Genomic DNA, 14,219 nt, shown 5'->3' on the forward strand with positions numbered 1-14,219 from the left:
AGATGGTTATATCAGTTTATGGAATTTGTATTTAACTTCGCAACAGTTTCGGTGAATAAATACTACACTTATAATTCATCAATTCATCACAGCTGATTAATTGAATCTTCATAATAATTTGGGTTTTCCTGAGGATTACTAGAGAAGTGTCTGTAATTTTTTTTCCCAAAATCGGTACCAGATACGACAAAACTACAAGAAACCAAATAGTGTAGTACTGGACCAAAGTCTCTCATTACATTTTTCTAAACTATCATTGATTCACCAAAAAAAGTTCTGGAGGAAATAAGCGGACATTATTCCAGAAAAAATATAATTCTGTTGATTTGCTTTCAAAATTAGAATATCAAATGATGAAAACTTATAATTGAAATATCTGTGTCAAATTCGAGTTTAGTTTCTTGTGAAGGGAAGGAACTATGAAAAGAAAATCAAATTTTGAACATCCCGTTCCTCGAAAACAAAACGTTTGCGGGCTTATAGGATTTTTTCTAAGAATGATTCAAGTAATCTGTCATTTTGGTATTTACCTCCAATTTAGGAACTCCTGTTTGTACGAGCAATATACTACAAACCTTTGCTGCATAATTTCTCAGAGTTCTTAACGAACTAATGTACGTTGTAAATATGCATCTCCCTTCATATCTATGGAAATTATACATAATTTATTTGTTTTTAATGTTCTCTATTTCATTTAGACACAGGTACGTAACTAAGTGTGGCATTTGAAGCTATTTCAAGCCAAGTTTTCTAACTATTTATGTTGACACCAAAATGAATTGACTGTACGTATTCCTGTTTAAGCGTTTTTATTCACCTTCTTCTATAGCACTCTTTCCCTCAACGTCTGAAATTTTTTCACATCCGATCTTTTCATTCCATGCTGGGTATATGGTCTGATAGTGAATGGCTGGGAATATATTAGAGTGAAGTATTTTGAAGGCAATTATGGTAATTCAAGGATAGCGTGATCCATTACATGGCACAGTTTTTCCAGGCTGCAACTCACATTCACGAATTCTCCATAGAGAATATTTTATCTGTGTTTGAATAGCTTGAATTTATCGTGACTCTTACAGTTTGAATATTTGAGCCCTACAAATTGGTTCGACAGCTTAATTCGTTTGAGTTTGCCGGAGAAAAGGCTGTTGAAGGTGAAATTTCTTCCGTCTATCGAGCGAAATGACATAAATTAACTGGAGCTATTTTCTTGATTGTGACAAATTGTTCAGGATAAGGATCTGCATTTTTATTCTCGGAATCGGAGAAAAATGCAATGCTTTCCATATTATGGGGATTAGGTATAACAAACAATAATTAATTGCATAATAGACTTTTTGAGCGATCTGTTCGGAGAACGAGCGCTCAAAAAGTCTATTATGCTATTATGTTCTCCTATTAGATCGCTCTATGATTTCGTCACAACGTCTGTAATTTTTGTAACAGTCTGAAACCTTGAGAGGGGTCTATACCATTTCAGCGATCAGTTCAAATATAAGTAAGCTATGTTTTACGCTTTAGGCCATGAATTCATATGAGGTTTTCTCCATTTATTGCATAAAAGTCGCTAATTATCGATATTTTTGGAATTTTGGAATGAAAGGATGACTTTTCATTATGAGTTCGGATAAATTTATATTATTCAAAAACAGAAAAACAAACCTTTTTTTGTGAGTGTGCATATGTTTTTGAATTTTCACTCAAGCTATAAAGAGATATAATGGTGAACTTTTGAAGTGGATGAGATCAAAATGTCCTATTGTTTAACTATTTATTGGATATTTAAAACAACGGAATGGTTCATAGAAATTCATAATTACTAAATCATATTATGGATATTTCCAGAAAACTCAACGTCCGTCCTCAATCTTCTCCGAAAGTTCCTCTGCAGTAATTAATTCAATCTTACATTCAGATTAATCCCATTGCTCATTTTCAATTCAATTAGACATCTTTGGAAGGTTGTCCATTCAAGCTTCAGCTGACGAAAGTGACGGGAGAATTATCCACTTCTTAATTCAAAGAATAGTTAATTAAACCCGAGATGGAAGGGTATAATATCCGGGATGCACATACCCTCCGTTCTGTGTGGATACATTATGGCGAATGGTAACTACATTCACGTTTTTCTCCTTAAATTTGCATGAATGTCCTGCTTCAGCTGACTTCAAACTCACAAATATACACAATGGCATCAGAAGTTTTTCGCCCGAAAAACATAAAACTCCGCCAATGGATGTGGCATTATTCTTGTTTCTTTGCCATAGTTTACATCGATTATTAACTAGGAACATTGACATAGTGAAAAAAATTTTATAACCTTTATCAAGATAATTAATATACCATGCAGGATCTACATTTTCAGCTGAATATGAAAAGAAGACTCAAGCAGTTTTCGTGTTTATATATACTAACTGACAAAGAAACTGCAACACCCAAAAGAAGCTGTTTAAATTTGATTTTTTTTTTTTTGTAAAAACATAGTATAGGAAGGAGTGAAAGATTGAATTTGGAGAAAAAAAATCGTGAAGGTTTCTTCATCTAAACTATTTTTTACTCAAATATTGTAGTCTTTTTGTGCAAGTTTTTTGAATTTTACAACAGACCAGCTGTTCGAGGAGATCCGAAGTCGATGTTTAGTTAAAATGCCTAGAGCACGTGTACGCGGAATTTATCGCCAGCTAAATGACTTTGAAAGAGTTCGAATAATTGGTCTACGCGAGGCAGAGTTGTCATTTCGAGAATTTGCTAACTGTACGAACAGAAATTCAACTACTGTTATGAGATGTTGTCAAGAGTGGTTTGATAATGCCCAAAATCGAAGAAGAGTAGGCACCGGATACCGAAGGGGCACAAATGAAGTTCGAGATCGACGTCTAAGACTTATGGCCATTAGAGACCCATTTGCGACAAATCAATCTTTGGCTGATGAGTGATTAGAAGACCATCCTATAACTGTCCGAACGGTACCGCCGGGTAAGGTCTTTTGGACTGCAGCATTGTCGACCCCATATTGTGTTACCTCTGATTTTTTCTGATGAATCTCGAGTCTCCTTGTGTGCACATGAGGGTTAGACGACATCGGGGAGAAAGACGTGAACTTCAGTTTAAGGTTGACACCGGACAGTAGGCGTTATGGTTTGGGATGTTATTGCTTATGCAAGTAGGTCACCTTTAGTCTCTATACGAGGTAACATGACAGCGCTGAGTTTCCTTCAAGAAATAGTGGAGCCTAATGTTCTCCCTTACCTTAACCGGCTCGAGAATCCACTATTTCAGCAGGATAATGCCCGACCTCATGTTACCAGAGTCAGTTCAAACCTGTTCGAAGCGAATCTTTTGACATGGCAGCCCAGATCCCCCGATCTTTCGCCCATAGAGCATGTTTGGGACATCAAAAGCACAAGGCTTGGAAATTGACCTCAGCTCCCACGGGCTTTTGCGGCTCTGAAAAATGAAGTTCAGGTAGCTTGGGATAGTATCCCTCAAGAAGAAATAAACCATCTTATTGCATCAATGCTGAGACGTGTTGGAGAGTGTACAGATAATCGCGATGGACGAATACATTATTAACAAATTTCTTGAAAAAAATTGTAAACCCTTCGTTTTTTCTCTAAGTTTCGAACATATACTACTTACTGTACTATCTAAGTTTTAACGAAAAAAATTTAATAAATTTAAACAGCCCCTTCTGGATGTTGCAGTATCAATTAGTATAATTTATATTTGACGACACATTTCATGTAGTTTATTTCGGTTAAATCTTCATCTTTTGGGCTCAAGATTCTATAGATGAAATAGTTCCAATTTCTTTATGACCCCCCTGTATAACTCACTCAATTCGATTCGTGCTGAATTCAGTCCGTTGCCAAACGATTGATATCGCTCGAACTATCACGTTCCCTTTGTTGGTTCTGTTTTTTGTGATATTCCAGTTCCTCATTTACCTTACATAAAGAACCCAGAGAACTGTGAAAGAACGTAATTCAAACTGTGGATGGGATTTCGGATGGCGGGAAAGCACATTATTCATTATGTCGCAAGGGACGTTTCAAAGAAATAAGCTGTTTGTTTTCGCAAAGTAAAACACCGTAAAGTAAAATTATGACTTGGGTTCGAATCACTCCGCGACTTCGGGCAATACTCAGAATTACTGTCTGCTTCTTTTCTCTATTCTACCCTTTTATTTTCCGGAAGATATGAAGGATTTAGAGCTGTTGTTTTTGCAGTGATACTCTTTTTATACCAATAAGTACCCAATGATAATTTTTTGCAGCATTCAATGCATCGTTAACATTCCTAATAACCTTTCGTTTCTCACAATAAATCTTTTAGGAATCTTCTGGGAATTTGTTAGTTAGTTTCATCGAAATGATTCAACATTCCGAATTTTATATAGAGGTTCAACATTTTTTTTCTGACATATGGTTTTCACTAATAAAATTGAGTAATAATCGCCTAGAAATGATACATTCCACTGGCCAACTGTCAAATTTCTTTGAAATTACTAGGTAGCTTAATTGTTTCTGATTGAAAATGTTGATTGATGTCTGGAATTGAATTGTAATAGTATAATATTTGATGGCTAATAGACTGCGGATGGAAATGCAGCTTTCTCGGTGGCTCGATTGGTTAGAGCGTCGGACTAGTAATTTGGAGGTTGCGGGTTCGAGTCCCGGGGAGGTATTTTATCCGGAATTAAACAATTATCTGCTAGCCATCAAAATATTATATTTTTATTGTGTCTGATGCCATCAATGTAACATCATATTCTGTAAATGATTTTATCTGATTGATAATCATTTTTTATTATTTTTGTGGTTCGAGTTCTTTCATTGCATTGGATATTCACGAGGTACTCACAAATTAAGCCATCAATATCATTCACATATAAAAGGAATAACAAAGGACCTAAATCAGTCCCCTGGGGTATTCCATGAGAAGGAGAATAACAGAGATTTAGATAATGTGAAAGCATCTTGTTTTCTGGAAAAAATGAAATCAAAAGCTTCTGGAATCCAATTAGGAGGATACACATTAACTTGAATTAGAAATGTTTAGTACAATGTTCCCTGAGACCATTGATATAACTGATTACTACTAAGAACCTACATTATATCGATAACTCAAGGAGTGGCCACAAATAAGAGTTGTTTTCACTACCAGCACCATATACAGCTCGCCTTCGAGTTCCTGAGTGCTCCTGTACACCAGTACCTTCACTGAGACCCAGTTGACTGAAATTCAGGTTATGATCAATACTTTGAGAATACCTGTCCAATAAGACGACCACAGCTAAAGTAGTGTTGAAAATCGCTCATTATTAGGTGGTGGCTTTTCTATAGTTTAATCAACTAGAACATGGTTGAGTATATCCAGAACTGATCTGAGAGGAACCCCTTCAGGCTGCATATGGGATGTTGTGGTCGCATATTCTTCAAGTGTCAGTAATAACTTTAGGCTGACTGTCATATTAATAGAATAATTTAGTTATATTAATAGAATTAATAAGAAAAAAACTTGATATGCAATCATCAGAACGAATTTTTCCATGCGATGAGGTCGTTTATTTATTTAATTGTGCACCAATTTGAGTCAAAATTGGAGCTCAAGTTATTTGGGTATCAGTTTTTAAGGTTTGTAGTCCTCGTTTTACGATCAGGTTTCTTTGTCATTTCGTCCAAATGTCTCTTACTTTCGAATTTTGAGTCGTCACTGCTTTTATAATTCATTAGATACAACTGATCTTTGATTTTGATTTCTGATATATTGTTTTTATTGAAATGTTATTTCCTTTATTGAATGTTATAGATTTTGATTATTTTAATAATAAGTTTAGGTTATATAATTTAATGAAGGATGTACCTTCGCTTCTATAGGGCTCGAATAATTTTAGTAAATTATTGAAAATAAGTGAATAATCATACAATACGATAGAAAGTAAGAAGTAAAGAAGAATAACCCTACAAGATTTTAAACAAAGGGAATGATCGATCAAAGGGTTATACATGTGTTATGTTCGAGTTCACAGAAAAAAATTCTGGCAAAGAAACATGTAGGACTTGCCAACCTTTTCATCACAGCCCCTCACATGGGCTGCTCTGCCTTCGTGGTATCTGGCTTTTACAGCCTTAATACGTAGGTTCGGTTAGCTTCTTTACGGCTAATTGCTTTTTACCGCCGTATCGAACCCCGTTATCTCTCACAATAAAAGTAATTAGGTACCGTTGTTTCAGGTCTCATTACCACTACGTCCAGAAGACTGGATCGGGAAACGCAGGACGAGCATGTTTTGGAGGTGAGTGCATGAGGTTCATCCCCTCTAGTTATTTGTTCCGTTGGATATGGAAATGGGGGCGCTGGCACCCTTTCTGCGTTGTCTGTTTATTCGCGCAATTCCTCGCCTTTTTTTTGCACCCTTAAGCGCCACAGAGAATGGAAATGTTTTTTATTAATCTACGTTTGCATTTGCTTACATAATTAAGGCTTAATCATTTCAATAATGGTATTCGCTTCACGATCTGTGTACCCCCTATTTATCAAAGGGCCGTGCAATTTGCAGCCTATAGTGTGTTCATTTATGACAGTTTGAATCGTCCATGAAATTTGTTACTTTTTAATAGAAGCGACGAGAATTTTTCTGTTAAGAGTTGATTTTATTGCAGTTTTAATTGTTCTAATTTCATCCCTTGATTAGTCCAATCATAAAGGATATAATTCCTTAATAATTTGGTATTGATTGAAATGGTTCTTTTGAGTTTATAGAAAACGCTACTGTTTCATTTGACATTGTATTAAGGGGTGATAAAGAAAAAAATTACGAATTCAACAATGTATCACACATAAATATCGAGTCATGCTATGCAAAAGATCTTGCTTCTTATTTTTTGTTTAAGTAGTAGGCTGGTGCCAGAATTGTCTAATAATTTGTTATTTTGTTCAGTTGTTATGTGATATCATCATTTGAGTTTTTAAAAACCTGAATCCTGTTCAATAAATAACGTCCTTTTAATTACATGCTGATACAACAATCTACGTGCTCTACATAATGTACAGGGTGGGCAAATTTCGATGTTTTAGCACTACAACTTTTGAACCAGAGGAGATAGACAAAATCTGATACCCCATTCTCGGTCTCTTTTTCTGAGAAACGAACAAGGGTAGTATTCATTTTCGGCCACCTCCTTTTGTTTTAGAGTTATAAGCGAAAATTGGAAAAATGGCGATATCGAAAAACATTTATATCTCTGCTAATACTGATGATGAGCTCTGAAATTAAAACATTATACAGGCACTTTTTAACGTAGAATCCAGTGGCGTGCTCGTATTTTCAAAAGGGTTTTCAATTACGAAGCTATGACCCAAAGTTATGTTTTTTGAAATGGGACCACTAGATTTCTGTGGACATATTTTGAAAGCTTATTTTTTCCTGATTTCAAAAATATATAACATCGTATGGTTTGTATTGAAATAAATAACAGGAAATGGTCAAAAACCTTTTTTTACCAAAGAGTCTCAATATTTTTATGGTTTCAACTATTGATGAGCACAGAAAAATTGAGCTTTCTATAACAAGAGCAGTGTCCTTCCGCCAATCTGATTATTTCTATGCTTTTGACTAATTTCAGGTTTTTCGAGATATCTCGGGAACCATTGGAGATATTTTGGATCTCTCCACACCAACACTTTTATCCATAAATAACGCAATTTTTTTGTGATTTAAACCACCCTGTATTTCTAACGGTTTTCGATATCCCTGTAGTGTCCCTCTAAATAGTTCTAACCCTGTATTTCCTCTTTCCACATAAACATATACTAATTTCTAGAGCCTACAACTGCAACTACCGAATCAAAATACTCTATCTGTGTAATTTTAATACCCCACATGATATCGTCCCTAAAAATATTAAGAAATGCCTAGCTATTATACAACCTGAAAACCTAGTACGAGAAAGGTACGTATTGATTGTGAACGACTGAAATAATTCAGCTTCATGTCAATATGAATTTGAAAACAATGTTAGGTTCACGTAATGAATTATTCAAACGATATTTTTGTATTTAGTTTCATATTGATTATATATACGTACAAATGAACTCAATTATAATTCTGTACTAGAACTATTTTGCTAAATGAATCGGTGTTTTTTATATTTACTTGAAGGGAATGATTCTCAAGATTATACATAATGTTTTTTTTTTCAACTGAATCCTCACGATTATGATATTTATTCACATTCATTTCAATATGTCACCGGCTGCAAACCAGACAGTTCTTCCCTCAAACATAAATTCGCGAAATTTATAGGGATGTACCCAGCGAGCTAGCTCTATATTCTTAAGTATTATTGCCTTGGAAATGGTAACATTACTACTGTTTCCTACGCTCTCTAACGCGCGCGGTGATGAACAGATTGCCAGAATTGAGAACAGGGTGGAAACTTGTGTGCTCAACTTAAATCACGTAATTACCGGACTATGCAACGCTCGTTCTACAATACGTCCAACTTTGTAGATGAGGAGGGATCGTCAAACAGATAAATTTTCCATCTCGGTAGAACATATGGCACGTCTTTCAGCAACTAAACTTTGTTACGCTCCTCTCCATCGGCAATCTTCAATTAATGATCTTCGATTTCAGTGGATTCGAATGTAGTGAATAAATATGAGATGAAAACTGTTGATTCCACTAAAATCCTACAACTTTATGTAGGAGATGATATCTCAATTGGTATATTCGCATATGGAATAGTGGAGTATGGATAGTTCAGCAAGACAGTTAGTTAACATCGCAAATGCTTCACATATCATGGCATAAAAACTATTTTTTATTCCGGAAAAAGAAACTCCTCGAGCGGGACTCGAACTCACAACCTCCGAATCAGTAGTCCAGTGCTCTCTACCTCTGAGCTACCAAGGTAGTAGACAATTCCATTCGCTTACGAGGAACCCTTTCTCCCGGAGTCAAATGTTAGTAGTATGTACACCTTACGAACTATATAGTTCGCAAGTTTTTTTGAAATAGCCATAATATTATTTCCTAGTGATTAATTCACAGACGTTTGAACCTACTATTTTTGAATTACACATATATTGATCAAGAGAATCCGAAAGCCACTCCTAAAAACTTTGATATTCTTTTCTATACTCAAAACAAACAAAAGGAAAATATGAAGAACTGGTGAAGCAGTAGTTGGTTGACAGAGTACCATGGAAACTTTTCTCCAAAATCGCTACAAATATCAATTTTTTGAAATAGCCATAATATTATTTCCTAGTGATTAATTCACAGACGTTTGAACCTACTATTTTTGAATTACACATATATTGATCAAGAGAATCCGAAAGCCACTCCTAAAAACTTTGATATTCTTTTCTATACTCAAAACAAACAAAAGGAAAATATGAAAAACTGGTGAAGCAGTAGTTGGTTGACAGAGTACCATGGAAAATTTTCTCCAAAATCGCTACAAATATTTACCTCAAAACCATGTCGGAATGTCCTAACACTTTTACATACAATGAAGGGTTTTTCAATAAAATATTTCATTTTGATATTGAAAAAACGAGTACATTTTGAAATAAATCAATGGATGTTAATTTCATTGTGAAGAGGAAGGTATGCCATCATCGATGAAAAACTATATTATCCAAATTGCTGCCGGTTGCAGCACCATATTCTTTTTATGAAATCATCCATGACCAATTCACACATTTGGGGCAGTATGTCCTCGATAACTTCACGGATTCCATTTTTGAGATTATGAATCGATTGTGGAGCATTGGCATTGACCTAACCTTTCACGTGGTCTCGACAATTATGCTTGTTAACGTAGCCTCCGAGGTGAGATAAGCCTCATCACTAAAGATGTTTATTTTTCGATTTAAATCCTGATCATTTTAAAGCATATCAAGGCAGTTACTGGTGATCGACCAGCTTGAGTTGTTGTATTAACTGAACTTCAAAAGCCTTAATAGCAAAGTGTTGATATAAAGACGGTGTATAGTATCGTTTGTGAAATGCTCAATTCCTAAAATCGACTCGGAATGGAAAAACCTGGGTTTTCGTCGACAATATTGACTACAGCATCAATATTCTCAGTTGTTCTTGAGAGATGCAGTTTCGATTTTTCATGTCACTTACTTGTCCCTATAGCTCAAATGTTTCCACCAGTTTCACTATGATAGGCCGAGAGAGTGCTTCACAACGACCCAAAAGTACTCTAATTTTAATTTTTAACTGTGACTGCAGAATTTTCACTATCTTTGTAGTTAATTTTAGCAATTTGAGTGCATTGTTGATGCGTATAACATTCAATTTTTAGTAATGGCCCATCTTTTTCTTGGCAAATGTCAAATATGACAGCTGACTAGATGGCAGGCTAATCAAAATTGAACCTCTTATTTACAAATCAAAACTAAATCATTTTCCATTATATTGAATTTCCAATCTACCTGGTTAGAAATCGTTTTTGCTCGACCTAAAATAATATACGTGCAACTGTATGTAACAGTCCAATCAGAAAGTTCTCCTTTGCCTTCAGGGTCTTTGAATCATTTGTTGTTCATTCTCGTCCATAGTATGTATATTCTACTGATTCGTTCTCCGTTTAGCGAGTCCATGTTATACACTATTTTGGCTATACACTAAACCGTACTTGCGGCAATCGAGTTTTTAATTTGCCTACTTGCGTTTCTTCCAATCGCTCTTAATGTTTCCATGGACATAACAAAAATTTCCTGGAACATGACAGTGGAATACGAACAAATTATATCAGGAATATTTTTCAATCCAGTTGTCAGGACAAATATCCCTTCACGTATTCAGTTGTTGGTGTAAGTTGGTAAAATCGATAAGATTTTCTCTTCCCATGTATTTTCTTGAATTATCCGGATTCGAAGTCCTCTCAAGAATGACACTAGGGGACATTAGCTTCAGCTCCCTTATTCTCAGTAAAAACAAGGGTGAAAGTCGATTGACTTTCCATAAACGCTTATTCGCTCGCATCCCCCAAGAGTGACTCGGCTGAATAATTGCAAATGTCGATAAAAAGCCAGGTTTTTGCCACCAACTCAATTTAGTAGATTGAAATGGAGTAATTCTACTATTTTTCCCGGGGAAAAGCTAACGGCAGAACCTGAAGCATCTGGAATAACGTAGAGCGCAAATGTTTACCGAAGGCCCCCACAAACAACGTTCGGCTTATTCGAATTCAACATACGCGAAGAGTTGGCTATTCAATCAGCAGAAAAACATTTCACACAGCTGTAGAAAACGACAAAGCAGCAATGGGCCAATTGTGACTGACGAACTGACTGGCATCGAATGTCTTTTTGACGAGTTTTTGATGCGGAAAAATTCTGCTTCCCCGCCGAAGTTTTTCGAACAACAAGAGGGCTCGAACTTGACTAATGGACATAAAGCTATACCTATACAGCACTTCTCGATTTTTTTTATTATTCCGGCCGAAAGAGGTTGACGAAATATTATTGCATTTCTCTGATTTATTGGTCCATTCGGTCGAGTTTGGATGATGCTTTTCAATCAATAAATACGGCATAAATGGTTTTATGAATTCTCGACACATTTATGGGAGTCATTTCGCTTTCAATGGTTTGTGTATAGTTTTTACCAACTAATAGGCAGCTTGAAGGCCCATTGAAACACAATAGATCGATTTCGATATTCATAGTCATTTCAAGGAAATACAATTTCAATAAATTTTGAAAATGAAGGTGTAATATATGAAATTTTAGGATAATTGTTTAACAAAGTAGGTACTTGTACAGTGTACAGGGTGGGCAAATTTCGATGTTTTAGCACTACAAATTTCAAATCAAAAGAGATGGACAAAATCTGATAACCCATTTTTGGTCTCTTTTTATGAGAAACTAACAAGGATAGTATTCATTTTTGGCCACCTTCTTTGGTTTTCGAGTTATAAGCGAAAATTATTGGAAAAATGGCCATAACGAAAAACATGTATATCTCCGCTAATACTGATGATAGAGCTCTGAAATTGAAATATTATAGAGGCACTTTTTTACGTAGAATCCAGTGGCGTGCTTTTTAATAAGGGTCTTTAATTACGAAGGTATGACCCAAAGTTATGTTTTTTCAAATATGAACACTAGATTTCTGTGCCATTTTTCGAAAGCTTATTTTAACTATTGTTAAATTATTTCAACACAGAAAGGACTTGAACGAATGGAATGTTTCAGCCATAACTTCCTGGGTTGTTGATGATAATTGAAATTATATAAAGTTTTGTTTACTACTTACCAATATGTTATGGTTCGTTACTACATCTTTGAAGCTTTGTCCAAAATAAGGTCATATATATCGTGTCAAAAGCATTAGGGATTTCTAGAAAACAGCAAGGTATTGTACCTATTCTAGATTCGTAATGGTTCAGGGAATGAGAGGTGTTCAATATTTTTTCAAAATACTCAATATTTATGAAACAATGTGGAATTTAGATTTTCGATAGGGATGAAAATCTCGAAGAAATGTGTTGCGAAAATAGATTATGACCAAAGACAGCCTCCTTGAGTAAAAAAGTTGTCTTCTCAGAGATATACATCTTATGTTCTTTAGTGAATCAACGCTGCATATTAACTCAAAATATATTGAAATAAATACCGAAATATATCAGAAATTCAGAAAACAAACATCAAGCGCACCAAACGACGTGAAACAATCGATGACACTAGGAGAGCACAAGTTACCAAACAAATTTCAGCAGGTAGATACAGAAAATAATAAATATTCTGCTTCTTATAAATTCGACAATTAGGAAAATATCGAATTCCAATTATTGAAATTTGTGTATTTAATCGGGATCACTCAAATAGATTTCATTCGATATGCGTATAATCCCTCTATCTATGTTTGATATCAATAAATGGGGGTATACGTTAAGAAATGAAACTTCATTATACTAATGAAAAAATACATTGTATCAATGAAATTAAGTTGATTATTGCCATTTTTCAATACAACAACAAATTTCTGTTCTGGGTACTGAAACCACTCAAAGTTCTGTAATTTCTCTGAAAATTAAGATATCACGATAACCAGAAATAAGAAATGTTCAGAAAAGATGAACCAACATCTTAGGGTTCGTGAACATTTTTGCCTAAAAATTATTCACTCCACACGGCGTTCTGAATTGAACCTTATTTTTCATTTTTTTTATTCATGTTTGAGAATGAAGCTACAATTAATATAAAATTGGTAAAAAGAGGGTCCAAGACCACATAAACTACAAACATCGTTTAGATTTTATCAGTTTCCCTAATTTTGCTTGTGTGCATAATATCGATACTCAAGTAATCTATAAATAGATTGACTCATAATTGTAATTTATACCGAATTAACAACAAGAACCTTGGAAGATAGAAGTAGGAAAGCGTTTTCTCAAGGTGGAACAAAAAATGATCTGTAACCCCATAGGGGAAGTTGCCAAGTCTATACGCTGCAACCAGATATTCTGGGACATTATAAACTCTAAGTAAACCGATTAGATCCAGGCTCAGCTTAGGAGTTTAAATTGCGGAATAAGTGTGTAACAACCGTCGGGAGCTCAGTCCTCCCATGAAATTTAAATCTGCCGGGATTGATGTTGCATGAGCACAGATGAATGGTGATGCTGTACGTGATGAACTCGCTTTCGATGCCAGTTCCAGAAATTCCTGTGCCGGTCACGGATTGTGGGTAGGAACGATGGGAAGTGACATGGTCAGCGGTGTACTGATGTGGGCAGAGGTGTTCTCTCGATGTCCTATGGAGTGACATGCACCACTTTGGATGTATGAGTAAGACCCGTGATGGAAATCAGTCAATGGGCATCCATTGCCTTCCGCATCCCAAACCTCATGACAGATCGCAACGATTGAACTTTGAGAAATTAATGGGAAATTGATGAAGGAAATAATTCCACTATTATTCATATTGGATAGCCTATTTGACAGTTTTTTCAAATCCTCAAATTATTCAGTTATGTTCATTGTGTATATGGAACGTGGATATTTTCAATTCCACGAATATTCATTCATACAATAAGCTTAGGTATTTGTAAACATAACGCCATCGAAATAGTAGTCGATTTGTGTCTGGATCATTCAGTTATTTTCGATTGAACATGTCAGCTTACGAGCCAAATTCTCGTCATTTGCGGGAGGTTTTAATTTTCTGCTTCTTTCTGGAATGCTTACAA

At 35.2% G+C, this 14,219-nt stretch overlaps 1 protein-coding gene across 13 annotated transcripts in view; it reads left to right on the top strand.

The window, feature by feature from the left end:
* The window catches only part of LOC123677093 (fat-like cadherin-related tumor suppressor homolog), a 439,236-nt gene that overhangs the window by 362,874 nt on the left and 62,143 nt on the right, over positions 1–14,219 (top strand). For all 13 annotated transcript variants that reach the window (XM_045613559.1, XM_045613562.1, XM_045613564.1 and 10 more), the window contains one exon: positions 6,237–6,298. In XM_045613559.1, coding sequence (XP_045469515.1) covers positions 6,237–6,298 — 62 coding nt within the window. The remainder of the gene's footprint in view (positions 1–6,236; positions 6,299–14,219) is intronic.

Source organism: Harmonia axyridis, chromosome 3, assembly GCF_914767665.1.
Source record: "Harmonia axyridis chromosome 3, icHarAxyr1.1, whole genome shotgun sequence".
Taxonomy (NCBI): domain Eukaryota; kingdom Metazoa; phylum Arthropoda; class Insecta; order Coleoptera; family Coccinellidae; genus Harmonia; species Harmonia axyridis.